Source organism: Nomascus leucogenys, chromosome 9 (genome assembly GCF_006542625.1).
Source record: "Nomascus leucogenys isolate Asia chromosome 9, Asia_NLE_v1, whole genome shotgun sequence".
Taxonomy (NCBI): domain Eukaryota; kingdom Metazoa; phylum Chordata; class Mammalia; order Primates; family Hylobatidae; genus Nomascus; species Nomascus leucogenys.
In genome coordinates this window covers 109,377,033-109,405,025 of record NC_044389.1, presented here as the reverse complement: position 1 = coordinate 109,405,025, position 27,993 = coordinate 109,377,033, and the positions used below count along the sequence as shown (strand labels likewise).

At 47.0% G+C, this 27,993-nt stretch overlaps 1 protein-coding gene across 2 annotated transcripts; it reads right to left on the bottom strand.

Moving 5' to 3' along the window:
* Positions 1-52: 52 nt before the first annotated feature.
* On the bottom strand, positions 53-27,926 carry ANKRD16 (ankyrin repeat domain 16). Of its 2 annotated transcripts, XM_030819351.1 has the most exons (8): positions 26,989-27,926; positions 25,795-26,015; positions 23,663-23,705; positions 22,198-22,306; positions 21,239-21,400; positions 18,568-18,646; positions 16,359-16,549; positions 53-1,009 (listed from the first exon to the last, which is right to left on the bottom strand). In XM_030819351.1, exons 1-7 carry the CDS (start codon positions 27,300-27,302, stop codon positions 16,392-16,394), a joined length of 1,086 nt encoding a protein of 361 aa, XP_030675211.1. In that variant the 5' UTR covers positions 27,303-27,926; the 3' UTR covers positions 53-1,009; positions 16,359-16,391. The 2 variants fall into 2 exon arrangements, with proteins under 2 accessions (XP_030675211.1, XP_030675212.1); XM_030819352.1 differs by lacking the exons at positions 53-1,009; positions 18,568-18,646 and having other exon boundaries at positions 16,484-16,549.
* Positions 27,927-27,993: the final 67 nt, after the last annotated feature.

Genomic DNA, 27,993 nt, shown 5'->3' with positions numbered 1-27,993 from the left:
GGTTCTTTGAGAATCATTGACATTCATTATTTACTACATGTCAGACACGGTGTTAAGTGGCTTAGATGAAATGTCTTTTTTTTTTGGTTATCAGATAACCCTTTGTGAAAATATTTTCCTTTGCACTCTTTAGCTGGGCATTCCACTGCTTCACTGTTGGTATCATCTGTGATACCATCAACATTGCAGCTCACGGACTGGGCAGTCCCCAGGAATTCCTTTTTTTTTTTTTTTTTTGAGACGGAGTCTCGCTCTGTCGCCCAGGCTGGAGTGCAGTGGCGCAAACTCAGCTCACTGCAAGCTCCGCCTCCGGGGTTCACACCATTCTTCTGCCTCAGCCTCCTGAGTAGCTGGGACTATAGGCTCCCACCACCATGCCTGGCTAATTTTTTTGTATTTTTAGTAAGAGATGGGGTTTCGCCGTGTTAACCAGGATGGTCTTGACCTCCTGATCTCATGATCCTCCCGCCTCGGCCTCCCAAAATGCTGGGATTAAGGCATTAGCCACCGTGCCTGGCCCCGAGGAATTCTTTAATGGTTCCAGAGAGTTCTCTGGCTAAAGACTGGTGCTGCATCTGTTGGGCAATGATGACAATCTCATCAAAAGTGGTGCTTCCACTGTGTTTCATGTTTTTTGTGTTTCTTTCTGTCTGTTGGTGGTTCCTGAGGGTTGTGACGATCAGGGCAGAGGCAGAAGGCACCACCTCAATCTGGGCCTGTCTGTTGTGGCTGGTCAGTTTCACTGTCATCCTCAGATTCTTCCAGTCAATGGCTGGTGATGTCATCAGCAACCATTTTTGGAGACAGACCCAGGGAGCTGACCTTGGGGGCCAGTGCAGATGTGGCACTGACTTCGCCACTGGTACACCTCAGATATACAACTTTGATCTCGCTGGGGTCAAACGTAGGCAGCTGCGGTTGGTTGAATTCAGGTTCAGGATGACTGAAGCAAATTGCACTTGGCTTTCTCTGAGCTGAAAACTGAAAGGCGCTCAGGTTCCTGGCAACTCTGTGAAGAAAGAGTTATTATAATCTCAGTTTACAGATGAAACTGAAGCTCAGAGAGGGCAAGCAGCTAGCGCAAGTTCCCACAGCTGGACTCAGGGCTGCTGGCTACAGGGCCTGGCTCTACATGCTGCACAGTCAGAGAGGGAGAGTCCCATGCACAGTTGGAAGGGAGGAGGGAAGGGGAGGCTGGCGCTAGATAGTAACAAGCTGTGTGTTTTGGGCATTTCCCCTGTACCAGACACTGTGCTAAATGACCCTTCTGTTTGTTTGCCTGGAAAAGTCCCCATCTTAGTGAATTCTGACTTTCCACCTACTGTCCCAGAGCAGCTGACTGTGGTGGAGAAAGCTGCAGGACAGGGACCCTCAGCTACCCCGCCGGTGATCCTGCCACGTCCCTGACTCTGTGGGCTTTCAACACGAGGCCTCCCCAATGCAGTGTCCACACCAGCATTACCTCGGAACTTGGGAGACATGCAGATTACACAGGAGAGGGAAGGGGGAGCTGCCCTCAATTCTGATCGAGTTTCCCCTGTGCCAGAAGAATCAGTCCTCCAGATGGGTGGGCGGCACGAGGCCTGCAGTGAATGTTACTGTGCTGTGCGCTCACAAAGTTAGAGGGCAGAGCTCATATTAAAGGTTCATACTGAGAGGTGAAGCCAGCTGGACTTCCTGGGTCAAGTGGGGACTTGGAGAACTTTTCTGTCTAGCTAAAGGATTGTAAATGTACCAATCAGCACTCTGTAAAAATGCACCAATCAGTGCTCTGTGTCTAGCTAAAGGATTGTAAATGCACCAATCAGCACTCTGTAAAATGGACCAATCAGCAGGACGTGGGTGGGGACAAATAAGAGAATAAAAGCTGGCCACCTCCAGCCAGCAGTGGCAACTCACTTGGGTCCCCTTCCATATTGTGGAAGCTTTGTTCTTTTGCTCTTCATAATAAATCTTGCTGCTGCTCATTCTTTGGGTCCGTGCCAACTTACAGCCAAGAGCTGTAACACTCACCGTGAGGGTCTGCGGCTTCATTCCTGAAGTCAGCAAGACCACAAACCCACTGGGAGGAAGAAATAACTCCGGACGTGCCATCTTTAAGAATGTAAAACTCACTGCAAGGTCCACAGCTTCATTCTTGAAGTCAGCGAGACCAAGAATGCACCAGAAGGAATAAATTCTGGACACATTTTGGCGACCCAGGTGGGAAACACTCAGGCATCAACAGGCTCACCCTTGAAATGCATCCTAAACCATTGGGACCAATTTGACGCACAAACCCTGAAAAAGAGGCGGCTCATTTTTTCCTGCGCTACAGCCTGGCCCCAATATTCTCTCTCTGATGGGGAAAAATGGCCACCTGACGGAAGTATAAATTACAATACTATCCTGCAGCTTGACCTTTTCTGTAAGAGGGAAGGCAAATGGAGTGAAATACCTTATGTCCAAGCTTTCTTTTCATTGAAGGAGAATCCACAACTATGCAAAGCTTGCAGTTTACATCCCACAAGAGCACCTCTCAGCTTACCCCCATATCCTAGCCTCCCTATAGCTCCCCTTCCTATTAATGATAATCCTCCTCTAATCTCCCCCGCCCAGAAGAAAACAAGCAAAGAAATCTCCAAGGGACCACAACCCCCCCTGCCCCCCGCTATTGGTTATGTCCTCTTCAAGCTGTAGTACGGGGAGGGGAATTTGGCCTTACCTGGGTACATGTCCCCTTCTCCTTCTCTGATTTAAAGCAGATCAAGGTAGACCTGGAGAAGTTTTCAGATGATCCTGATAGGTATATAGATGTCCTACAGGGTCTAGGGCAAACTTTTGATCTCACCTGGAGCGATATCATGCTACTGTTAGATCAAACCCTGGCCTTTAATGAAAAGAATGAGGCTTTAGCTGCAGCCTGAGAGTTTGGAGATACCTGGTATCTTAGTCAGTAAATGATAGAATGACAGCTGAAGAAAGGGACAAATTTCCTACTGGTCAGCAAGCCATCCCCAGTAGGGATCCCCACTGGGACCTCAACTCAGACCATGGGTACTGGAGTCATAAACATCTGCTGATCCGTGTTCTAGAAGGACTAAGGAGAATTAGGAAAAAGCCCGTGAATTATTCGATGATGTCCACCATAACTCAGGGAAAGGAAGAAAATCCTTCTGCCTTCCTCGAGCGGCTACGGGAGGCCTTAAGAAAATATACTCCCCTGTCGCCCAACTCACTCGAGGGTCAATTGATCCTAAAAGATAAGTTTATTATCCAATCAGCCGCAGATATCAGGAGAAAGCTCCAAAAGTGAGTCCTGGGCCCTAAACAAAATCTAGAGGCATTATTAAACCTGGCAACCTCAGTGTTCTATAATAAGGACCAAGAGGAACAGGCTGAAAAGTGAGATCAGAGAAAGGCTGCAGCCTTAGTCACGGCCCTCAGACAAACCAACCTTGGTGGTTCAGAGAGGACAAAAAATGGAGCAGGCCAATCACCTAGTAGGGCTTGTTACCAGTGTGGTTTGCAAGGACACCTTAAAAAAGATTGTCCAGTGAGAAACAAGCTGCCCCCTCGCCTATGTCCACTATGCCGAGGCAATCACTGGAAGGTGCACTGCCCCAGAGGACAAAGGTTCTCTGGGCCAGAAGCCCCCAACCAGATGATCCAACAACAGGATTGAAGGTGCTCGGGGCAAGCGCCAGCTCATGGCATCATCCTCACTGAGCCCCAGGTACCTTTAACCATTGCGGGCCAGGAATTCGACTTCCTCCTGGACACTGGCATGGCCTTCTCAGTGTTAATCTCCTGTCCTGGACAGCTGTCTTCAAGGTCCGTTACCATCCAAGGAATCCTGGGACAGCCCATAACCAGGTATTTCTCCCACCTCCTCAGTTGTAATTGGGAGACTTTGCTCTTTTCACATGCCTTTCTTGTTATGCCTGAAAGTCCCATACCCTTATTAGGGAGGGACATATTAGCCCAAGCTGAAGCTATTATCTACATGAATATGGGGGACAAATTACCCATTTATTGTCCCCTGCTTGAGGAGGGAATCAGCCCTGAAGTCTGGGCATTGGAAGGAACAAACTCAAGCTCCAGCCTTAAGCCTTCCCACAGGACAAAACTTCTCTTTATACATCACAGAGAGTGCAGGGATAGCTCTTGGGGTCCTTACTCAGACTCATGGGACAACCCCACAACCAGTGGCATACCTAAGTAAGGAAATTGATGTAGTAGCAAAAGGCTGGCCTCACTGTTTACGGGTAGTAGCAGCAGTGGCCGTCTTAGTGTCAGAGGCTATCAAAATAATACAAGGAAAGGATCTCACTGTCTGGACTACTCATGACGTAAATGGCATAATAGGTGCCAAAGGAAGCTTATGGTTATCAGACAACCGCCTACTTAGATACCAGGCGCTACTCCTTGAGGGACCAGTGCTTCAAATACGTTCGTGTGTGGTCCTCAACTCTGCCACTTTTCTCCCAGAGGATGGGGAACCAATCGAGCATGACTGCCACCAAATTATAGTCCAGACTTATGCCACCCGAGATGATCTCTTAGAGGTCCCCTTAGTTAATCCTGACCTTAACCTATATACTGATGAAAGTTCATTTGTGGTGGAGAATGGGATATGAAGGGCAGGTTATGCCATAGTTAGTGATGTAACAGTACTTGAAAGTAAGCCTCTTCCCCCAGGGTCCAGCGTGCAGTTAGCAGAACTAGTGGCACTTACCTGAGCCTTAGAACTGGGAAAGGGAAGAAGAATAAATGTGTATACAGATAGCAAGTATGCTTATCTAATCCTACATGCCCATGCTGCAATATGGAAAGAAAGAGGGTTCCCAACCTCTGGGGAACCCCCATTAAATACCACAAGGAAATCATGGAGTTATTGCACGCAGTGCCAAAACCCAAGGAGGTGGCAGGTCTTACGCTGCCGAAACCGTCAAAAAGGGGAAGGAGAGGGGAGAACAGCAGCATAAGTGGCTGGCGGAGGCAGGGAAAGACCAGCAGAAAGGAAAGAGGGAAAGAGACAGAGAGAGAGAGAGAGGAAGAGACAGAGACAAAGGAGTCAAAGAGGGAGAGAGAGAGAGGAAGAGACAGAGAGGCTGAAAGTCAAAGAGAGGAGAGAGAGGAAGAGACAGATAAAGAAGAGTCAGAGAGAAACATAAAGTCAAAGAAAGAGGAAGAGACAAAGAGGGAGTCAGAAGGAGAGAGAAAGACAAAGAAGAAGTCAAAGAGAAAGAGAGACGGAAGCAGTAAAGAAAAAACAGTATACCCTATTCCCTTAAAAGCCAGGGTAAATTTAAAATCTATAATTGATAATTGAAGGTCTTTTCTGTTACCCTATAACACTCCAATCACACCTTGTTGTCAGCGTAAGCAAGGGCATAGCCCGAAAGCACTGAGGCCACTGACAATCCATAGCCTTCCTATAAAAAATCCTTAACCCAGCAGGTTTCCTAACAGGGGATCTAAATCTTAACTAATTACCATACAAAGGTTCAATCAGACCTAGGAGGAACTCCCTTCAGGACAGGACAATAGATGGTTCCTCCCTGGAGATTAAGGAAAAAGGACACAATGGGTATTCAGTAAGTGATAAAGAAACTCTTCTAGAAACAATTAGGAAAATTGCCTAATAATTGGTCTGCTCAAACGTGGGAGCTGTTTGCACTCAGCCAAACTTTAAAGTACTTACAGAATCAGGAAGGAGCCGTCTATACCAATTCTAAGTTAATATGGACTGAACGAGATTTTATTAAGCCAAGAAAAATTAAAATCCCAAACTTATAAAGTTTTCAACAAAAGTAAAGTTTGCTAAAAGTTAACAGTGTAACATGTATTATCCCAACCTCTAATCTTATGGAAATCAGACCCTATCAGTGCCCCTCAAAGCTCAAGTCCGTCAGCGCAGAGCCATACAACTAATACCCCTACATATAGGATTAGGAATGGCCATTGCTACAGGAACCGGAATAGCAGGTTTATCTACTTCATTATCCTACTACCACACACTCTCAAACGATTTCTCAGACAGTTTGCAAGAAATAATGAAATCTATCCAGTAAGGATAGTAACTACAATCCCAAATAGACTCTTTGGCAGCAGTGACTCTCCAAAACCACCGAGGCCTAGACCTCCTCACTGCTGAGAAAGGAGGACTTTGCACCTTCTTAGGGTAAGAGTGCTGCTTTTACACTAACCAGTGAGGGATAGAACGAGATGCTGCCTGGCATTTACAGGAAAAGGCTTCTGAAATCAGACAACGCCTTTCAAACTCTCATACCAACCTCTGGAGTTGGGTGACATGACTTTTCCCCTTTCTAGGTCCCGTGATAGCCATCTTGCCATTACTCGCCTTCAGGCCCTGTATTTTTAATCTCCTTGTCAAATTTGTTTCCTCTAGGATTGAGGCCATCAAGCTACAGATGGTCTTACAAATGGAACCCCAAATGAGCTCAACTAACAACTTCTACTGAGGATCCCTGGACCAACCCGCTGGCCCTTCCACTGGCCTAAAGAGTTCCCCTCTGGAGGATGCTACAACTGCAGGGCCCCTTCTTTGCTCCTATCCAGCAGGAAGTAGCTAGAGTGGTCATCGCCCAATTCCCAGCAGCAGCTGGGGTGTCCTGTTTAGAGGGAGGATTGAGAAGTGAAGCCAGCTGGACTTCCTGGGTCGAGTGGGGACTTGGAGAACTTTTCTGTCTAGCTAAAGGACTGTAAATGCACCAATCAGCATTCTGTAAAAATGCACCAATCAGCGCTCTGTGCCTAGCTAAAGGACTGTAAATGCACCAATCGGCATTCTGTAAAAATGCACCAATCAGCGCTCTGTGCCTAGCTAAAGGACTGTAAATGCACCAATCAGCATTCTGTAAAAATGCACCAATCAGTGCTCTGTGTCTAGCTAAAGGCTTGTAAATGCACCAATCAGCACTCTGTAAAATAGACCAATCAGCAGGATGTGGGCAGGGACAAATAAGGGAATAAAAGCTGGCCACCCCCAGCCAGCGGCGGCAACCCCCTTCCACACTGTGGAAGCTTTGTTCTTTCACTCTTCATAATAAATCTTGCTGCTACTCACTCTTTGGGTCCACGCCACCTTTAAGAGCTGTAACACCCACCGCGAGGGTCTGCGGCTTCATTCCTGAGGTCAGCAAGACCACGAACCCACCAGGAGGAACGAACAACTCCGGGCATGCCATCTTTAAGATCGTAACAGTCACCGCGAGGTCTGTGCCTTCATTCTTGAAGTCAGCAAGACCAAGAACCCACCAGAAGGAATAAATTCCAGACACAATACCACAAAAAGACAAAAAAAGCAAAGGGGTGGGAAGAAACTTTTGGACAAGTTTGTCCAACCTGTGGCTCAGGTGGCTTTGAATGTGGCCCAACACAAATTTGTAAACTTTCTTAAAACATTGAGGTTTTTTGCGATTTTTTTTTTTTTTTTTTAAAGCTCATCAGCTGTCTTTAGTGATAGTGTAGTTTATGTGTGGCCCAAGACAATTATCCTTCTTACAATGTGGCCCAGGGGAGCCAAAAGATTAGATACCCTGCTTTTGGAGGCGAGGGATGTGTTTATTGCCTTGGCTGTGGTGATAGTTTCCTGGGTGCACAAATATGTCTGAATTAATCAAACTGTATATATCAAGGATGTGCAGCTTTGTGTACCAATTATATCTCAGTAAAACCATTACAAAAAGGAAAAGAACAAAAGAAATGCAAATTCCTAGACTCCACCCTGGACCTAAAGGCCAAGCTCTCTGGGGCTGCCCAGCCACCTGTGTCCAGCAAGTGGGGGCCTGAGAAGCACTGCCCAGGCCTTTGCTCCCCTAACGGACTATTTCACACCCTTCCCTAACTCCTCAGACCTCCCATACCACATCCTCACTCTCGGCTGATCACCTGCTTTCCTATTTCACTGAGAAGTCGAAGCACCTAGAAGACAGCCTGGTGTCTCCCAGCACCAAGTGCCCCAGCTCATGCTCGGCGCCCTTCTGCTCGGCTTTCCCTCTTGAAGCTGGGGAGGAACCAGCAGGGTGAACACGAGTATTTCCCCTCATGCACAAGAAGCTACTCAATGCAGCAGCCATGGCTGCCCCTGGGAACTAGCTGGAAGCAGCCGGGGGTTGCTGGGGGGAGGGGTGGATGAGTGGGAATCTGGATCTTAAAAAGTTTCTAATTTCAACTGTTATTTTAAATACAGAGGGTACATGTGCAGGTTTGTTACCTGGGTATATTGCGTGATGCTGAGGTCTGCAGTAAGGATCGCATCACTCAGACAGTGAGCATAGTATCCAGTAGGTAGTTTTTTTGACTGGCCCCCGCACCCCTGGACTCTCTCCCTCTGAGAATCTGCATTTTTCTTTTTTTGCAGGATCCCCAGGTTTGAAGGAATCTGCATTTTAACAAGACTCTAGTTGCTTCGTACGGACATTAGACTCATTCTTCCTCCTCACTTCCTGTCTGTTGGACCATTCTCTCAGCAATCTGTAAACTGTAATCTGCTCCATTAAAAAAACCAAAACATCGATCCACATCCCTCTCCACTGCTTCATTTTCCAGCTCCAGGTTCTGCCTTCCCATTCTCTCTCAAATCTGCTCTGATCTTTGTCCAGCTTGTCACCGACCCCTTCACAGAGGCCCCCAGTGCACCCATGCAGTGAGGTCAGCTTTGGCTCTGGGCCTCCCTTCCCTGCGACTCTGCCTGGGCACCAGCCAGTCCTCATTCCCTCCCTACTGCTTTTTTTTTTTGAAACAGGGTTTTGCTCTGTCACCCAGGCTGGAATACAGTAGTGCAATCATAGCTCACTGCAGCCTTGACTGCTTGGGCTCAAGCAATTCTCCCACCTCAGCTTCCTTGGTAGCTGGGACTACGGGCACACCACGCCCAGATAATTTTTTGTATTTTTTGTAGAGGAAGGGTCTCACCATGTTGTCCAGGCTGGTCTCAAACTCCTGACCTCAAGCGATCCACCTGCCTTGGCCTCCCAAAGTGTTGGGATTACAGGCGTGAGCCACGGTGCCTGGCCATTGCTATTTTTAAAATGTTGTTTCAAATACCCCCAGGGTGTCACTCCCCTTCAGGATGCGCTGGGCCTTCCAGAGTGGGAAGAGGGAACAAGAGACCTGGTTCACCTATGGTGAAGCCAAGAGAGGTGTCATGTTGGTCGAAATGCCTGCAGGCCCCTCCTGTTGCTATGCTCAGGCCAGAAGCTGCACAGAGCATGGGCTGATAAATGCATCCACTCCCCGTGCTTTCCCAGGAGCACCCAGGTCTGTCCTCAGTATCAAGTCAATCACATTTTCAGCATGGTGGAAGGAGGCAGGTTCTGCAAATGCCGCAGGGTGGGTTAATCACACAGGCCAATCAAGTCCCTGTCATCACCACGATCGGCAGAGGCCAGCCCTCACTTCCATCTTGTTTCCTTCTCGATAAAAATCACGTCACGTGGCCAGGCGCGGTGGCTCACGCCTGTAATCCCAGCACTTTGGGAGGCCAAGGTGGGCGGATCGTCTGAGGTCAGGAGTTCGAGACCAGCCTGACCAACATGGAGAAACCCTGTCTCTACTAAAAATAGAAAAATTAGCCAGGTGTGGAGGCATGCACCTGTGATCCCAGCTACTCAGGAGGCTGAGGCAGGAGAATCGCTTAAACCCGGGAGGCAGAGGTTGCTGTGAGCCGAGACTGCACTGTTGCACTCCAGCCTGGGTGAGAGAGTGAGACTCCGTCTCAAAAAAAAAAAAAAAATAAAAATAAAAAATAAAAAAAAATTAAAAAAAAGCGTAAAAACTGCCAAATATAAGTCTATATTATTATCCATTGTTGTAGGAAACGTAATAAATGTGCTCCACAAATCCCCCACCCTCCTAGATACTGGCATTCAATGAGGCGCCCATGTGGGCTCTGCCTTGAACTTTTTCTTCCTCCTTGCCCTACTTCTTTCCTTCATGCCTCTGAGAAGGAAACTCTCCTTTTGCCTCTGGAGCTGAGCTTCCCAAGGGCTTCTAAGCCTACTTCCTGCACCTTCCAAAGGGCCTTATCCCACAGAGCCCTCACTCCCTCACTGCTGGCTTCCTCCCTCTCTGGGCTCCTTTCCCAGTCTGTAAACATGCCACATGCTCATCCCCTCACTCACCCTCTCGGAGAAAACTACTGTCCTGTCAAACCGCTTTCTTCTTTCCTTTCCTTCACCACACAACGCCAAGGGCGCACAGAGTTGCTCAGGCCCCTGTGCAGCCCATATCTCCCACCCACTCACGCGGCCCAACCTCCGGTGATCAATCCAACAGCCGTTTCCATCCCCAACCTGCAGCCCTTACCTCCAGTTGAATTTGACAGAGATTACTCCGTCTATATCTTTAAAAGAAAATGGAAACCAATGTAAGAGGCAACACACAAGACTCAACATGGACAGTAATACGATGGAGCATAAGACGGCCATGAAACACGACATTCAGTTTTAAAGAGCATTAGGATTGGCTTGTAATATAAAGTTAGAGGGACAAGCGTGGTGGCTCACACCTGTAAACCTAGCACTTTGGGAGGCTGAGGTGGGCGGATCACTCGAGGTCAGGAGTTCGAGACCAGCCTGCCCAACATGGTGAAACCTGTTTCTACTAAAAATACAAAAATTAGCCAGGCATGGTGGAGGGCGCCTGTAATCCCAGCTACTCAGGAGGCTGAGGTACGAGAATTGCTTGAACCCAGGAGGTGCAGGCTGCAGTGAGCCGAGATTGTGCCACTGTACCCCCACCTGGGTGACAGAGCAAGACTGTCTACAAAATAAATAAATAAACAAAGTTAAGGGAAAAACTGCAGTGTGCACCATCAGCTCAACTGTATGCATTTTATTTATTTTTTATTTATGTATTCTTTTTGAGACGGAATCTCACTCTGTCGCCCAGGCTGGAGTGCACTGGCGCAATCTCGGCTCACTGCAAGCTCCACCTCCTGGATTCACGCCATTCTCCTGCCTCAGCCTCCCGAGTAGCTGGGACTACAGGTGCCCACCACCACACCCGGCTAATTTTTTGTATTTTTAGTAGAGACGGGATTTCACCGTGTTAGCCAAGATAGTCTTGATCTCCTGACCTCGTGATCTGCCCTCCTTGGCCTCCCAAAGTGCTGGCATTACAGGCATGAGCCACCGCGCCCGGCCCTGCATTTTATTTTTTATTTCTTGAGAGGGAGTCTCACTCTGTCGCCCAGGCCAGAGTGCAGTGGCGTGATCTCGGCTCACTGCAGCCTCTGCCTTCTGGGTTCAAGCGATTCTATGCCTCAGCCTTCCAAGTAGCTGGGACTACAGGTGTGACCCACCACACCTGGCTAATTTTTTTTTTTTTTGAGACAGTCTTGCTCTGCCGCCCAGGCTGGAGTGCAGTGACACGATCTCAGCTCACTGCAACCTCCACCTCCTGGGTTTAAGCAATTCTCCTGCCTCAGCCTCCCAAGTAGCTGGAACTACAGTCATGTGCTACCATGCCCAGCTAACTTTTTTGTATTTTTAGTAGAGACAGGGTTTCACCGGGTTAGCCAGGATGGTCTCGATCTCCAGACACCATGATCCGCCTGCCTCAGCCTCCCAAAGTGCTGGGATTACAGGTGTGAGCCACCGTGCCCAGCACTCCTGGCCAATTTTTGTATGTTTAGTAGAGATGGGGTTTCACCATATTAGCCAGGCTAATTGAACTCCTGACCTCAAGTGATCTGCCCGCCTCGGCTTCCCAAAGTGCTGGGATTATAGGTAGGGGCCACCGTGCTCAGCCCTATATGCATTTTGAAAGACTAAGGGGAAATAAGAGTGGTTCCATCTGGGTGGTGGAACTATAGATTATTTTTGTTTTCTCCTTTACTATCTTTTGTATTTTACAATAGGCCTTACAAACAAGTCTGGGAGATTAAAAGGGACATTTTTCTGGCCTGCCACCTGCTGGTGGATTCTAGCAACGTCCCGGGTTAAATTCAGTGCTTGCTCCTCCCTCTTCTCACTGTCTGAGCACCCTCCCTATAGTTCCCTCCAGCTTCTTTAGCCTGACTTTTGCCATCTTGTTTCCATTTTGCGATCCTTTCCATCTTGTCTTGTGTATTTTCTCATATAAATTTTTTTGGCAATATATGTTAGGTCCTCGCTATTTTCAAGTCATTACAATTTTCACCTCTTTGCATCTCTTTTCAGTGACTTTTTTTTTTTTTTTTTTGAGACAGAGTCTCGCTCTGTCACCAGGCTGGAGTGCATGGCAATCTCGGCTCACTGCAACCTCCGACTCCCAGGTTCCAGCGATTCTCCTGCCTCAGCCTCCCAAGTAGCTGGGATTACAGGCGTGTGCCACCACGCCCGGCTAATTTTTGTATTTTTAGTAGAGATGGGATTTCACCATGTTGGCCAGCATGGTCTCGATCTCCTGACCTCGTGATCTGCCCACCTCAGCCTCCCATAATACTGGGATTACAGGCGTTAGCCACAGCACCTGGCTGAGACTTCTGCTTTGATTGAGCTTAATAACACACACTCACCATGGGAGTGGGTGTGCTTTTAGGACCAGCTGACAGCCCTGGCGGAAGTGGGTGTTAGTTGAGGCAATCAGAAATCCAGGCGAAAGTGTAGTATGTGCTCTGGGAGGCAGGTTAAGCCACAATTGGCAATCAATGCCCTTGGTCACATTAGTGAGAACGCCCTGGCAGCCAAGTGGAGGGTGGATTTGAGGACGTGGAGAGGCGTATTTAAGACATGGCTGCCACTCTCTAGGAGGAGAGTGAGAGCTTGGGCAGGAGTCGCAGTAGGGATGGTGTGGAACAGGCAGATTAGAGAGCCGCCCAGCAGCTGTCCTCTGCAGGGACTCCCGAAGAGGGAGGAGTCATGACTGACCCCTAGCTTTCCAACACAGTGGGGTGAGCTGTGATGCCATCAGCCGAGGCAGGAATGCAGGCCAATATGTCAGTGGGTTGTGGGGAAGGCTGGGTTTTGAATAAACTCAACGTGAGCTGGCCTCAGAACATCCATGCAGAAACGTAAGCAGGCAGTGGAAACTAAGGGCTAGAGAGAGATCTGAGTGTTACTGACATTAGGGTGTAGCTGAAACCCGAGGCACAGACGACAATGCTTCAGGAGAAAACCCAGAATGAGGGAGATGCTGGAGACAGAAGCTGGTATGCATGAGCATGGAGGGCCGGCCTGACGGACGAGTGCAGAGGCAGAGAAGGAAAAGGCAGAAAGAAAAACCCAGGAGTGCATTATTGCATGTGGCAAAAGTCCAGAAGGGGGTAGTGATCAGTAAGTGAACTGAAAGGGTCAGTAACCTAAGGGCTAAAAGTACATCACTTGATATGGCAATTAGGACGTCACTGGTATCTGAAAGGAAGAGTCTGCACAGAGCAGCAACAATGACGCCAGACTGCGGGGGGGTGGGAGGTGCCTATGAGCTGAGGGTATCAAGTAGAGACTCTACGTGAAACTGTGTATGGGAAAAGATGCTCCAGAGGGAATAATAATGAGAAGGGGCTGCAGGGTGCAAGAGTCAGAGGACAAAATGAGACAATCTAGGTAAGGGCTTAGCACACTATCTTGCATATAGTAAGTGCTCAATGCACACAAAGGGCTTTTATCACCCATTCATTAACTATATAATAATTTTAAATTTAAAAGACAAAAATCAGTCCAAGGAGCCTGCATACCAGTGGGGGAGAAAAACAATGAACAAAATAAATAAATTATATGGTACATTTGCTAATAGCAAATCCTAAGAAGAAAAAATAAACTGAGGAAAGAAGATATCAAATGTTGAAGAAAACGATACAATTTTAGATAGGGTGGCCTGGGCAGGCCTCACTGAGAAGGTGGCTTGTAGGTAAAGACCCAAAGGAAGTGAGGGAAGTAACTATAATTAGGGAGTAATAGAAGAATATTAGTTATCATCGCCAGAGCATTCTTCATATATTATTGTTATGGAAACATCTGGTTATTATTCTATTATTGCTACTGTCTTTGCTGCAATTAATGTTTTTTTTTTTGAGACAGAGTCTCACTCTGTCACCCAGGCTGGAGTGCAGTGGTGCAATCTCGGCTCACTGCAACCTCTGCCTCCCGGGTTCAAGCGATTCTCCTGCCTTCGCCTCTCAAGTAACTGGGATTACAGGTGCCTGCCACCATGCCAGGCTAATTTTTTTGTTTTGGTTTGAGATGGAGTCTCACTCTGTCACCCAGGCTAGAGTGCAGTGGCACGATCTCGGCTCACTGCAACCTCCGCCTTCGGGGTTAAAGCGATTCTCCTGCCTCAGCCTACCAAGTAGCTGGGATTACAGGCGCATGCCACCATGCTGGGCTAATTGTTATACTTTTAGAAGAGACGGGGTTTCACCATGTTGGCCAGGCAGGCCTTGAACTCCTGACCTCAGGTGATCCCTGCCTCGGCCTCCCAAAGTGCTGGGATTACAGGCATGAGCCACTGCGCCTAGCCCACAATTAATGTTCTTATAATCACTGCCATCTCTGGGTGTTTAGTAGTTTCAGCAGTGGCATCCAGTAGCCATGGTTTCTATTACAAAGGTGCGTGGAATCTAGGAAAACCGGGGACAACAGTGTAACATGCTGTGTTGTCACCATCAGCTAGCTGGTTTGTAAGGGCAGAAGCAAAGCCAAATGGAAGCTGATGGTGCACGCAGCTGCTGCAAACACAAAGCTGCTCATGTGTGTGCTGAGGAGAAAGAGGGCAGTCCCAGACTGATCTTTCAGTCCCACCTGTACACGTGAAATAGCCACACAACAGGACCATCTTCAGACCTAGAGGGCATTGACGCAGGCATCTCTGGAGGAACAGGAAAGTGGTAACTGCATTTCAAATCAGTGCAGATGGAGAGAGTGTGTAATTTAGAGGTCACAAGACAGGAGTGTTTCTACCAGAACACTGATTTGGTGGTTAGAAACAGGAATCCGCTGATGCCATCTGGGAATAATTAAGACAAACGGGAAATTCTTGCTCTGTACCAAACCGAGCCCAACACTGAGAATAAGATGGGTGTGTAATAAGCACTTGCTGGATCACGCTAAACAAGAGGATTCAATGTTGCTTGTGACTGATGCATACAATGATTAAAAAGCCTGATCTAGACTAATAATTATTCTTTGCAATTCAGAGAGAAGGATCAAAAAAGGAAAAGAAAGAAAAGGAAAAAAAGTAGAAAAAGAATCTAAATGCCTGAGGACTCATCCTATCTTTACTCCGTTTAAGAGGCTACAATATTTTTTAAAACCAAATGTCAAGTGTTTCTTTCCTTAAGTCAGAGGCTTCCGTGGGTGGATGGGACAGGCCAGAAAATGGGTTTTAAAGACAAAACCCCATTCTTCAACTCAGGTTAACAGAAGTTTTGTAAATACCTTAGTTACATTTTCTTTTTTTTTTTTTTTTTGAGACGGAGTCACGCTCCGTCACCCAGGCTCGAGTGCAGTGGCGCGATCTCAGCTCACTGCAACCTCTGCCTCCTGGGTTCAGGCAATTGTCGGGCCTCAGCCTCACTGGTAGCTGGGACTACAGGCATGCACCAGCACACCTGGCTAATTTTTGTATTTTTAATAGAGATGAGGTTTTATCATGTTGGCCAGGCTGGTCTTGAACTCCTGGCCTTAAGTGATCTGTCTGCCTCAGCCTCCCAAAGTGCTGGGATTACAGGCATGGGCCACCATGCCCGGTCCTTAATTACATTTTCTACGTGTATTTATTACTTGAAGGGGGTCAATACTGAATTTATCTATTAAAACAAACAAAAACCCTCAAAATTAAAACTTGATAGCTTAACTAGCAGTGCTTAGAATATATAAAAGTTTTTATTAATTTCTTGTAAACGCCTGTGTAAACAGATTATAAGTATGTCCTTCTTGGCTATGAAACCAAAAGTGAACCATTGTAATGGCCAAGTAACAGCTTATGAAGGAAGAAATTAAACGGGCCAACTGCATTTTATAGCTCAAGCTAATAGCAATGCATGTGATATTTTTGTTATTATTATCATAGCCTTACCATGCAGCAGTTATTATAAGATATTTCATGTTTGTGAAAGCAGGTATACTATATTATATTCATGCATGGTACGTGCTTCTCTAAGGATCCCACAGCCTGATCGCACAAACGTTATCTATTCTACTTTAAGAGTACAAACAGTGAAATATGGACTACGGGAAGATTATGACTGTGCTCAGGACTCCATAATGTGCCTGTCATAGAGCTGGGAACTGAGCCCCCTGATCACTGGGAACTCCTCAGCAGGAGTGGAACATGCAGAAGGAGGGAAGGGACGAAGCGGAGGAGATACAAAACTGGCTTCCAACTGGTTTTGCTGAATTTGTGACTGACTTAAGCAGGATATGAATTACCATGAGCTTTATTGCCTCCTCTTGGAAACATCCTTATGTCATTGCGCTGTGGCCAGAGCCATGAAGGACATCTGCTCTCCTTGGGAGCTGCTGAGCCAGGGTGCCTGTGATGTCTGCAGAATCCTTCAGTCCCGACTGCAGGAGAAACTTGGCACAGGCCAAGTGCTGACCTGCACAGGCCAGATGCAGGGCTGAGGGGTGACAAAAATCACGTGGACTTAAAACACAACCCCTGGAGCAACACTGACCTCGTGAGTTGATAGTGCCCAATAAAAATATCAATTCTTTCAATATCTTCCGTAATTCATCTTCACAACTTCACCTATACTAGATCAAAATATTTTTCTTTTTAACCTGATTGGGTTGAAAATAGTTTTAAAGACAACAAAACCAGTTAGAGAGGATTTAAGAAATTTATCTAGGCCGGGAGTGGTGGCTCATGCCTGTAATCCCAGCACTTTCGGAGGGTGAGGTGGGCAGATCATGAGGTCAAGAGTGTGAGACTAGCCTGACCAACATGGTGAAACCCCATCTCTAATAAAAATTAAAAAATTAGCCGGGCCTGGTGGTGCATGCCTGTAATCCCAGCTACTCGGGAGGCTGAGGCAGGAAAATCGCTTGAACCCGGGAGGCGGAGGTTGCAGTGAGCACTGCACTCCAGCCTGGGTGACAGAGCAAGACTGTCTCAAAAAAAAAAAAAGAAAAAAAAGAAAAACAAACTTACCTAAAGCAAGAAGCAACAGAGCAAGTTAACAAGATGTAGGAGACATCCTCTCCATACTCCTGAATGCTCTAGAAACACACTTTAAATGGTACAAAAAACTTTCTAAAAGGTTTATTGAATTTGCTTTGTAAGTAAAAATATCACTACATATAATCACGTAATCAAAAAAGCACTGTTGAACAAGCTTCCCACTCTGGGTGTAGAAATCAGCACTGAGGTTCCCGGTGTGCTGAGTTCAGGGGCACTGGTGGTTCTGCTGTCTTCCCTCCAGCAGAGAAGCTGTGTCTCTTTCTGGGCAGAGCAGCTGCCCTTTCCAGCCCTAGAGTGAGTAGTTAGGTACCTGTGAGTCTTTGAAGCGTCAGAAAGATCCTACTAGGCCGGGCGCGGTGGCTCATGCCTGTAATCCCCGCACTTTGGGAGACCGAGGTGGGCAGATCACTTGAGGTCAGGAGTTTGAGACCAGCCTGGCCAACATGGTGAAACCCTGTCTCTACTAAAAATACAAAAATTAGCTGGGCATGGTGGTGGGCACCTGTAGTCCCAGCTACTCGGGAGGCAGAAGAATCGCTTGAACCCAGGAGGCAGAGGTTGCAGTGAGCCAAGATCGTGCCACTGCCCTCCAGACTGGGTAACATAGCAAGACTTTGTCTCAAAAAAAAAAAAAAAATTCCACTAAACCCTTGTAAGATGGCCTTTGGCTCACAGAATGTTAGAGGGTTTATTTTAAAGTCCAAGTCTAAAGAATTCGCTCTCAGAATATGTTTCTGAATATTCTAAATAAAAAAAAATCATAGTGAATATAGTTTCTAAATATACTCCAAAATGGATGACCTGTGAAGAACTGATACGATACCTGGCTAGCGGGTGTCATCATGGATTAGAAAGAAACTGCTTTTACGATGCGTATATTGTTACAGTTTAAAATAATAACAAAGGTTAACAACAGCAGTTGTAATGAGTGGCAGTCATCATCACTGTTATAATAACAACAATTATACGAAGGCTTTGCAGAGAAAAATATGTTTTAAGGAAAAGTAGCTGAGCTATTAGAAGAATAACATTAAGGCTGGTCACAGTGGCTCATGCCTGTAATCCCGGCACTTTGGGTGGCCAACGCAGGTAGATTGTTTGAGGTCAGGAGTTCAAGACCAGCCTGGCCAACATAGGGAAACACCATTTGTACTAAAAATATAAAAATTAGCCAGGCATGGTGGTACATGCCTGTAATTCCAGCTACTTGGGAGGCTGAGGCACGAGAATCACTTGAGCCAGGAGGTGGACGTTGCAGTGAGCTGAGATGGGGCGCCACTGCACTCCAGCCTGGGCAACAGAGGGAAACTCTGTCTCAACACCACTACCACTAAAACAAAACAAAACAAAACCAAAAACAAAAGAAGAATATTAAAATCAACATTTTAAATATAAAAGTGTATTGGTTATACTCAGTTTACTAATTTCCAAGGCATATATAAAATTAAACGGTACCTGATCGATTTTTTTCATCTTTAGAATTGATGTCAGCTCCCAAGGATAAGAGAGTCTGAATTGTACTTGTATGTCCTTCCTGAATTGAAACAAAGTTGTTATCACTGTGATGAGGATAAAAGAAAACCTTTTGCAAACCAAAAAGTATCTGAGCCAGGTCTCAATCAATTTAGAAGTTTATTTTGCCAAGGTTAAGGACATACCCGAGAGACAGGTCTGTGTCTCTCTCCAGAGGTGATTTTGAGGGCTTCAATATTTAAAGGGGAAAGGAGGGCTGGAGTGAAAAGGAGGAGGGTATGGTCACATTACTGAATCCACATTGCAGGATAAAAGGAGCAGGTAGGGGGAATAGGCAATGATACATTAAATATCTCTTTCCGCTCAGTAAATTGGCACTTTACATAAGATAAGGTGAATATAAAGTATTACCTGTGGAAATATTTAACCCTTTATCTGTAGCTATCTGCTTAGGAATAAAAGGAAAGGCAGCTTTCTGCATGACTCAGCTTTCAGCTTAATTTTTTTTTTCTTTTGGCAGAGTGAGTTGGGGGGTCTTAAGTTTTTATTTTTCCTTTCACACTTTAAACACAGACTCTAACATATATTAGGCACCTTTTCTAAAACAGTCAACTGCTAAAAGTGAATTTTCATATCTTTTTTTCCCTATTCTTTTTTTTTTTTTTTTTTTGCAGAGACAAGGTCTCACTATGTTGTCCAGACTGATCACAAACTCCTGGACCCAAGGGATCCTCCTGCCTCAGCCTCCCAAAGTGTTGGGATTACAGGTGTGAGCCACTGCGCCCGACCAAATTTTCATATCTAAAGTAAGATATTGTATCATTCTCAATTCTAATATAAATCATTAAATTTTTGGTGACATTTAATTATTAGAATATAGATGATCAACTCTGTGGGCCAAATTACTGACCCAATGCAGTTAGTTTCCATCACTGTGAGCAGTACAAATCTTGTACTAAAATTTCCCAAGCAAATATACTCTGCTAAAATCTTTAGGGCAGAGATAAACTAGAAAAGATCATAACCTCTCATAAATGGGAATTCCTATTACTGCTAGTAGGAATTATTATTATAAATATTTTATAAAATAAAAATATTATTATATATATATGTATATATATGTATATATATATTTGAGATGTAGTCTCACTCTGTTGCCTGGCTGGGGTGCAATGGCATGATCTTGGCTCACTGCAACCTCCGCCTCCCGGGTTCAAGCGATCCTTCTGCCTCAGCCTCCTGAGTAGCTGGGACTACCGGCATGTGTCACCACGCCCAGCTAACTTTTTTGTATTTTTTAGTAAAGACAGGGTTTCACCATGTTGGCCAGGATGGTCTCGATCTCTTTTTTTTTTTTTTTAAAGACACAGTCTCGCTCTGTCGTCCAGGCTGGAGTGCAGTGGTGCGATCTCGGCTCACTGCAAGCTCCTCCTCCCAGGTTCACACCATTCTCCTGCCTCAGCCTCCCTAGTAGCTGGGACTACAGGCACCTGCCACCATGGCCGGCTAATTTTTTGTATTTTTAGTAGAGATGGGGTTTCACCGTGTTAGCCAGGATGGTCTCGATCTCCTGACCTCATGATCCACCTGCCTCAGCCTCCCAAAGTGCTGGAATTACAGGCGTGAGCCACTGCGCCTGGCCGGTCTCGATCTCTTGACCTCGTGATCCGCCCGCCTTGGCCTCCCAAATTGCTGGGATTACAGGAGTGAGCCACTGTGCCTGGCCTATAAAATAATGTATACACTCTTTGTCTAGCCAGTTAGTCTGCTACTATGTGATGAGACTACAATTAAGGTTCCAGGTTCACTCTTCCTATGGGAGGACGCTGTGGCTACAGAGCACATCCATGTGTATCTACCCAGCTGCTCGAAAGCAGGACGTCAGGCAGGAGAATGTAATTGATTAGAAAAACAAGTAGGCCGGGCATAGTGGCTCACACCTGTAATCCCAGCACTTTGGGAGGCCGAGGTGGGTGGATCACAAGGTCAAAATTTCGAGACCAGCCTGGCCAACATGGTGAAACCCCGTCTCTACTAAGAATACAAAAATTAGCCAGGTATGGTGGCACGCACCTGTAATCCAGCCTGGGCAACAGAGCAAGACTCCATCTCAAAACAAAAACAAAAACAAACAAACAAAAAAACAAAAAATAAGTAAAGGCATAGAGCCAATAGATAATGTTAAGGATAATATGCAAAACGCTCCTAGCATTTAAAACAGCTACTTTTCCAGTGAAAACGTTTGCTTATCTTCAATATACCCCAGAGAGCCTAGCCAATGCAATTCTCTTGCCCTGGCTGAAGAGTTCTTAACTTCTGAAATCCAATATAAGAATAGAGAGCCAGGAATTTCATACAATGGGTATTTATAGCTTCAAATAATATTATTCCTGAAAACAAAAACCTGTGTGTGAGGGGGAGGTAGTTTATGGAGTAAAAGCCTTTTTTAAGTTTTTGCCTAGAAATAAATTCAAGTCAGGTTTCTATTTAAAGAGATAAAGTGCTTCAGAATCCTGACCACTTCAGAAGAATATCATGGGCAATTTCTTCCATAGAGATGGGGCCAAAGAAACCAGGCTACGGAGCTACCCATCAATGGAGCAAGCAAGCCTTGGTTGGGGAAGCTGGGACAACGTTATAAGAGGTAACAAACCTTAGCTGCATAATGAAGTGCTGTGAGGTGGGTTGATGTGGCTCTCACATCTACATCGACGCCCAGTTCAGAAACCAAGAATCGGATGGCTTCGTCCTGTCCTGTGACGGCTGCCCTGTGCAGAGCCTGGGCACCCAGGCTGTCTTCTGCTGAAAGGCAAGCCTAGTGGGCAGAGGAGAGAAAGGAGCAAAGGTCAAAGATAAGAAACAGGGCAACTTAGATCTGGGCACCTGCTGGCACTTCAGCAAAACTGAGCTGTTTACGCACAGCTCTCTGGGCAGAGGATATGCGGCTTTTGTCTGATTCTCAAAGGACTCTTTTGTTTGAGACAATGTCTCACTCTGTTGCTCAGGCTGGAGTGCAGTGGTGCAATCTTGGCTCACTGCAACCTCCATATCCTTGGTTCAAGCGAGTCTCTTGCCTCAGCCTCAGGTGTGTGCCACCACACCTGGCTAATTTTTATATTTTTAGTAGAGATGGGTTTAACATGTTGGCTAGGCTGGTCTCAAATTCCTGACCTTAGGTGACCCACCCGCTTTGGCCTCCCAAAGTGCTAGGATTACAGGCATGAGCCATTGCGCCCTGCTCTCAAAAAAGGGCTCTCTAATCAAAAAGATGGTTAAGATTCAATGTTCCAGGCTATGGTGCCAAAGCACTATCAGCAGAGACAGTTTGTTGTTATTATTGCTATAAAACAGCTACCATTTACTGAATATTTTGCTAACTGCTTTATGTACATTATATTATCTAATCCTTGTAAAACTTTCTGAAGAAACTAAATTTCTCTCCATTTTACAGATGGGAACACTGGTGCTTAAAGAGGTCACCAAGTTGAGAGAGAGAGTTTGGAGGGGCTGGGGAACGGAACCTGGGATCTGAGTAACAATGTGCTCTGCTTATCCTGTGACCTAAAATTTATAGGAAGAACCAAAAGAATAAAAACACAACCATTTTTATACCCCATGTTCATCGAGGAGCAGCCTAGCAACGTCGATGTGACCACACTGGATTGCATCCATCAAGGCGGTGACGCCACAGTTGTCTCTGTAGTCTGGTTCATATTGGCACCTAGAGCCAAAACCCCAAGTAAGAGCTGAGAAAATTCACCTCCTCAAACCCAGGGGACAGTTGACACCTGATCACCTGCAGGTGGACTGCATGTGTGCAAATGACCTGTGAGCGTGGAGCTCTCTCTATTCTCCCCCATCTCAGTGTCTGAACTGAGCACTAAGCCTTCAGGAGCGTGATGGTCTTCCCCAGCAGACCTGCTGCTCCTCTAACCTTCTCCATCCCACTTGACAGCACTTGGTCTCTTCAGCTTCCTGTACCAGAGGACCTGAAGTCACTCCTTGCCACTGCCTTTCCCACATCCTTCATAATCAATTGATTACCCCATCCCTCAATTCCACAGCCAAAATATTTAAGACATCTGTGTCCGAGCTGGGCTCGGTGGCTCACGACTGTAATCCCAGCACTTTGGGAGGCCGAGGTGGGTAGATCACCTGAGGTCAGGAGTTCAAGACCAGCCTGGCCAACATGGTGAAACCCAGTCTCTACCAAAAATATAAAAAATTAGCCGGGTGTGGTGGCATGCACCTGCAATCCCAGCTACTTAGGAGGTTGAGGCAGGAGAATCGCTTGAGCCTGGGAGGTGGAGGTTGCAGTGAGCTGAGTTGCGCCATTGCAGTCCAGCCTGGGCGACAAAAGCAAAATTCTATCTCAAAAACTAAAAAAAAAAAAAAAAAAAAAGGAAAGTCCTCAATGTGGCTGATAGCATTCATTCTCCCTCCCCTTCACTGTTCAGGCTTCAGCATGTTCTAGGCATCTTTCGGTTTCTTAAATGTACCACACTTTTTCCTGGTTCGGAGCATCTGTGGGTGCTGTTATTGCTGTCTGGAATGCTCCCTTGCCTCCCGCTTTCAGCTAATTTCTTTTTCTCCTTCAGGTCACAGCTTAAACACTGGAGCTGAGATTCTTTACTCTTAAGCCAAATTGGGTCTTCCCATTATCTGTTCTGTAGGGATCCTGCAAGTCCTTATAATGCACACCGGACTTTTGGGACTCCTTCATGGTCTGTCTTTCCTGCCAGTCTGTGAGTTCCAGGAGGGTAGAAATTACATGTGTCTTGTTTCTGTTGTGGCCCTTGCACCTGGTACAGGGCTTACTTTACATTAAGTGCTAAATGAATGTATAAATGCTTGTTGAAAAAAACAGAAAAATGGATGATTTTGCCACTGAAAACATTTTCCCAGACATTTGTTAGTTATTTTTGTTTCATATTCTTTATCTGCTATGTCTTTTGTTCATTTTTCTTTTGAAAGCCTAATTTTCTTAAAAATGTGTCCGAGCTCTTTATGTAGCACTGATATTAACTCTTCGTCATAGCCAGCAAATATTTTCCCCGACTTGTTGCATTGTTCTTACCTCTTAAGAAGCACCTTGACTGCCTCTAAATGGCCATGCATTGCTGGGAGGAGAAAGCTGAGAATTAGAGCTTTTTAGTGCACACATAAAATGCTTCCTGCCTCCTGGGTTTTGCTCTCTGCCCCATTCTATTAGTGATAGCTTACAAGAAGGAGTCATTAAATTGGGTACACTGTTACCGCCCTACACAAATAAGTATTTAACTGGATAAAGCGGTAAACAATAATGTTTTTCACTTTATATTTACACAGCCAACACTTGATTATCTTATCTTTACGTGCACTTTCATGGGTAACTTTGAATCTTAAAGTTACACTTCTGTGCTGCGGATCCCCAAGGCTAGTCCATTTTTGCCCAGGAAATGCAAAATATTGTAATAGTAATCCATAACAAAATAGCCGGGATTTAATTCCCCTACTAAAAGTAACTATACTCAAAGGTTATGACTATTGTCTTCTACTATTTTGGGTGAATGATGGAGTGCTGATTGTTTCTCCAGGGAAGAAACTGGTTAAATAATTCATGAGCTAAAAAAAAGTTTTCTACTTACTTGCAAAGTTTTAGAAAGGATTCATTGGTCTCTAATTGCCACCTGTGGCTCATGCCTGTAATCCCAGCACTTTGGGAGGCCAAGGTGGGCAGATCACTTGAGGTCAGGAGTTCGAGACCAGCCTGGCCAACATGGTGAAACCCCATCTCTACTAAAAATATGAAAATTAGCTGGGCATGGTGGCACACACCAGTAATCCCAGCTACTCGGGAGGCTGAGGCATGTGAATCGCTTGAACCTGCGAGGCAGAGGTTGCAGTGAGCCGAGATCACGCCACTGTATTCCAGCCTGGGTGACAGAGCAAGACTCTGTCTCAAAAAAAGCAAAAAACAAAAAAGCAACACTATAAAATGTCACAAGTGATCATTTTTAGAGACACTAAAAGCCCTGCATCCTAATCAATGTACTACCTAGAAAGCTACAAGTTATTTTCTGAATTTCTTGATCTACACTCTTGAGCTCCTTAATATCTAACTTCTAAAATTACAGTAATTTTACTTTTTACTAATTGTTTTTCCTTTTACTTTCTTCAAACAAATGAACAAATCGAAACGTGTTACTAATTTAAAATAATCTACAAATAGATAATTCAGAGTTAAGAATCACTACTCCAAATAATAAAAACTGTAACCCAAATTTACATTAGATGTTATTGGGCTAAGGTATTTAATTATGAGTATCTATATTTATTTAAATGTACAGCACTATGGTAGGTGTTAGTAAGGTTATGAGGACATATATTTCCCTCCTGCCTTTAAGAGTAACGATGTAAACATGATAAAGAAAATAGCACTAACCAGTTACTTTGTGCTATAGCCAAGTATTGCCTAAAGGATTTACATACATCATGCTCTTTAAACTCTGCAATAACGTTGAGACATACCATCACTGACATTATTATTTGGTTGATGAGGAAACTTGCTCAAAAGAGAGACTAATTTCCTTGCCCAAGGTCAAAGATTATGTACTACAGAACCAGCTCATGGGCAAATAATCTCGGGAGGATAACACAGATACACACGAAAAATAAACTAATACAGCAGCATGCTAGCCAAGTTATGTTAACTTTAGAAATTGATTATATGCCAAAAGGCCCTAGATGCTTTTTTTTTTTTTTTTTTTTGAGACGGAGTTTTGCTCTTGTTGCCCAGGCGGTAGTGTAATGTAGTGCAATCTTGGCTCAGTACAACCTCTGCCTCCTGGGTTCAAGCCATTCTCCTGCCTCAGACTCTGGAGCTCCCCAGCAGCTGGGATCACAGGCAGCCGCCACCATGCCCAGCTAATTTTTTGTATTTTTAGTAGAGACGGGGTTTCACCATGTTGGCCAGGCTGGTCTTGAACTCCTGACCTCAGGTGATCCACGGGCCTCTGGCCTCCCAAAGTGCTGGGATTACAGGCATGAGCCACTGCACCCACGCCCCCGCCCCCACCCCCTCCCCCGCCCAGATGTTCTTATTCTCTGCCTTCTGTTTTCCAAAATCCTGCTTTCCCCTGAAGGTGCCCTGAACAAGATTAGGCTGGGCAGTGCTGGGTGAAGCAGCCACATGTGTGCACTGCTCCCCTGCAGAGCTGTAGGCTGTACCTGCAGTGTGCAGAGGGGTCCTTCTAATTTTGCTCTCTGTCTTCCAGGCATCTGGGCAAACAGTGAGCAGGTACTGGAGGATCAGAGGGTCGCCTTCTCGACTGGCAATGTGGAAACTGTTCCAGCCATCTTTGTTCTTCAGGAGTGGATTGGCGCCATGTTCCACCAGCTCCTGGATCACCCCCAGGTTCTTCCTTGTGCAGGCCATCATCAGAGGAGTCCTAAGGCCAACCAGGAGAAGCTGTCAGATGGAGGCAGCTGAGACATTAGAAGCCAGGGGCCAGGTCTTCAAAGCACACACATCCTTGGCACAGATGGAAAACCTAGAGGATTCAGGGGTCTGGCAGGCAGGAAAACAGCTTTGACCGGCAACCTCTGTGCCTTCTGTGAGGACCCTGGGACAAATAATAAGGGGAAAATGATTGTAATGAATGTGTACCTAGAGGAGAGGGTGCCTGGGAGACAAATCTGCTTATAAGCTAGTTCACAGGATAGCAGTGAATTGGGGCAGAGCTAAGAAAACCCACAGACAACCCTCAACACATAACGAGGTCTATTCCCCTGCCCCAGTGGGGAAGATGTACTTCCCTGTGTTCCTAAAGAGGTTCACACCCTCTAACGAACCTGACCTAGTGAGTACTAAAATCAGTGTCAGTCTAACAAACGAAATGCAATGGGCTTGTGTGATGGTGGAGCAGAGTATCCCTGACTGTGGTGGTTATGCAAGGCTGCACGTATGTGATACAACTGCACTGTGCTCTACACACACAAGCGCGTGTATAACTCGGGAATTCTGGATATTGATTGGAGCAATGTCAATTGAAACAATGCATTGGTGCAGAAGTAACTTAGCTAAATGTCCCCAGAACATCGCATCCGGAAGCTATCTGTATAGTGCACACACTTCATTGTTTGGTAATATTCTCTTTGGTTATATTCTACACTATTCTGTGCTCTAGAAAGGGAGGTGACTGCCCCGACCAGTTAACCCACAAGGACAGGAACGAGGGACTCTGCAGGTCATCTGCGTTTTAAGGGAAAGTTGGGCAGGAGGTCCCTGCCGCTGAGCAGGCCTGGGGTGAGAACTAGGAGCTGAGAACAGCTATGGTGTCCAAGGGGACGGAGAAGCACAGGGAACTCGCTACGACTCTGCGGGTAGAGGGGAGGCGGGGTGTCTCTCCGCTCCACACCTACCAGTCGGCCTTCTTCAGGCAGTCGACCGCTGCCCCCCGGCCCAGCAGGTAGCGCACGCAGTCTCGGTGGCCCATGGAGGCCGCCTCGTGCAGAGGCCGCTTATAGTCTCGGTTGGTGGCCTCGATGTCCATGCCCCAGGCCTCGGCCAGATAGGCCAGCACGTCCCGATGCCCGTAGCGCGCGGCGCAGTGCAGGAGGGTATCCCCGGCAGGCCCCAGGCAGCCCCCGGCCGCCTGCAGCTCCTCCTTCAGGGCGCGCAGCCGGCCCTCCTGCACCAGCCTGCAGAGGCGCCGCGGGTCCCCGGGCTGGGCCATCGTCGCGGGTCGGGCCAGGCTGTGCGGGGCGGCAGCGGGCGGGACACCGACGGCCGGGCAGAGAGAAGCCGAGGGCGAGTGGGACTTTGAGCCTCTTCACGCAACCTGCCCCGCGCGCCCCGAACCCGGCAGAACGGCCCCTCACGCCCCCGGCCTTGTCCCCGGCAGAGACGCCTCCTCACACCCCCCGGCCTAGTCCGCAGGCGGGCTGCCCCCTCACAACCCCGGCCTGCCCCGCGTGGGAGAAGCCGCGGTCCCGGGCACGGGGCGGTTTTTCCTCAGGGACGGGGCGGTCCGGGATGAGCACGGAGGGGCCTGGGGATCCGAGAGCGCTGGCGTCCGCCGTCCTGGAGCTGCCGCGGCCCGTACGTGATTCGGAACTGAACACGTGAGGGAGTGGGACGCGCCGCCACACCGCAAAGCCCCAAAGTGGAGGGTCCAGGAGGGCGCGCACAGCCTCGTCCAGCGCCGGGAAGGGTGGCTCCAGAGGCAGCCAGGCCCAAGCGTGACCTGCCCCGCACGCGTCCTCAGGGCCGCCCCAGCCTCCAGCCGCTGGGGGCCGGCGTTCCTGGGCTCCGCCCCCGTCCCCGCCCCTCGACCGCCGCCGCTCCGCTGGGACTCGGGGAGCTCGAAGGAACTCTGGGAAAGTTTCCCCGCTCCGCCCCGGCCCGAGCGGAAGCGCAGATGGGGC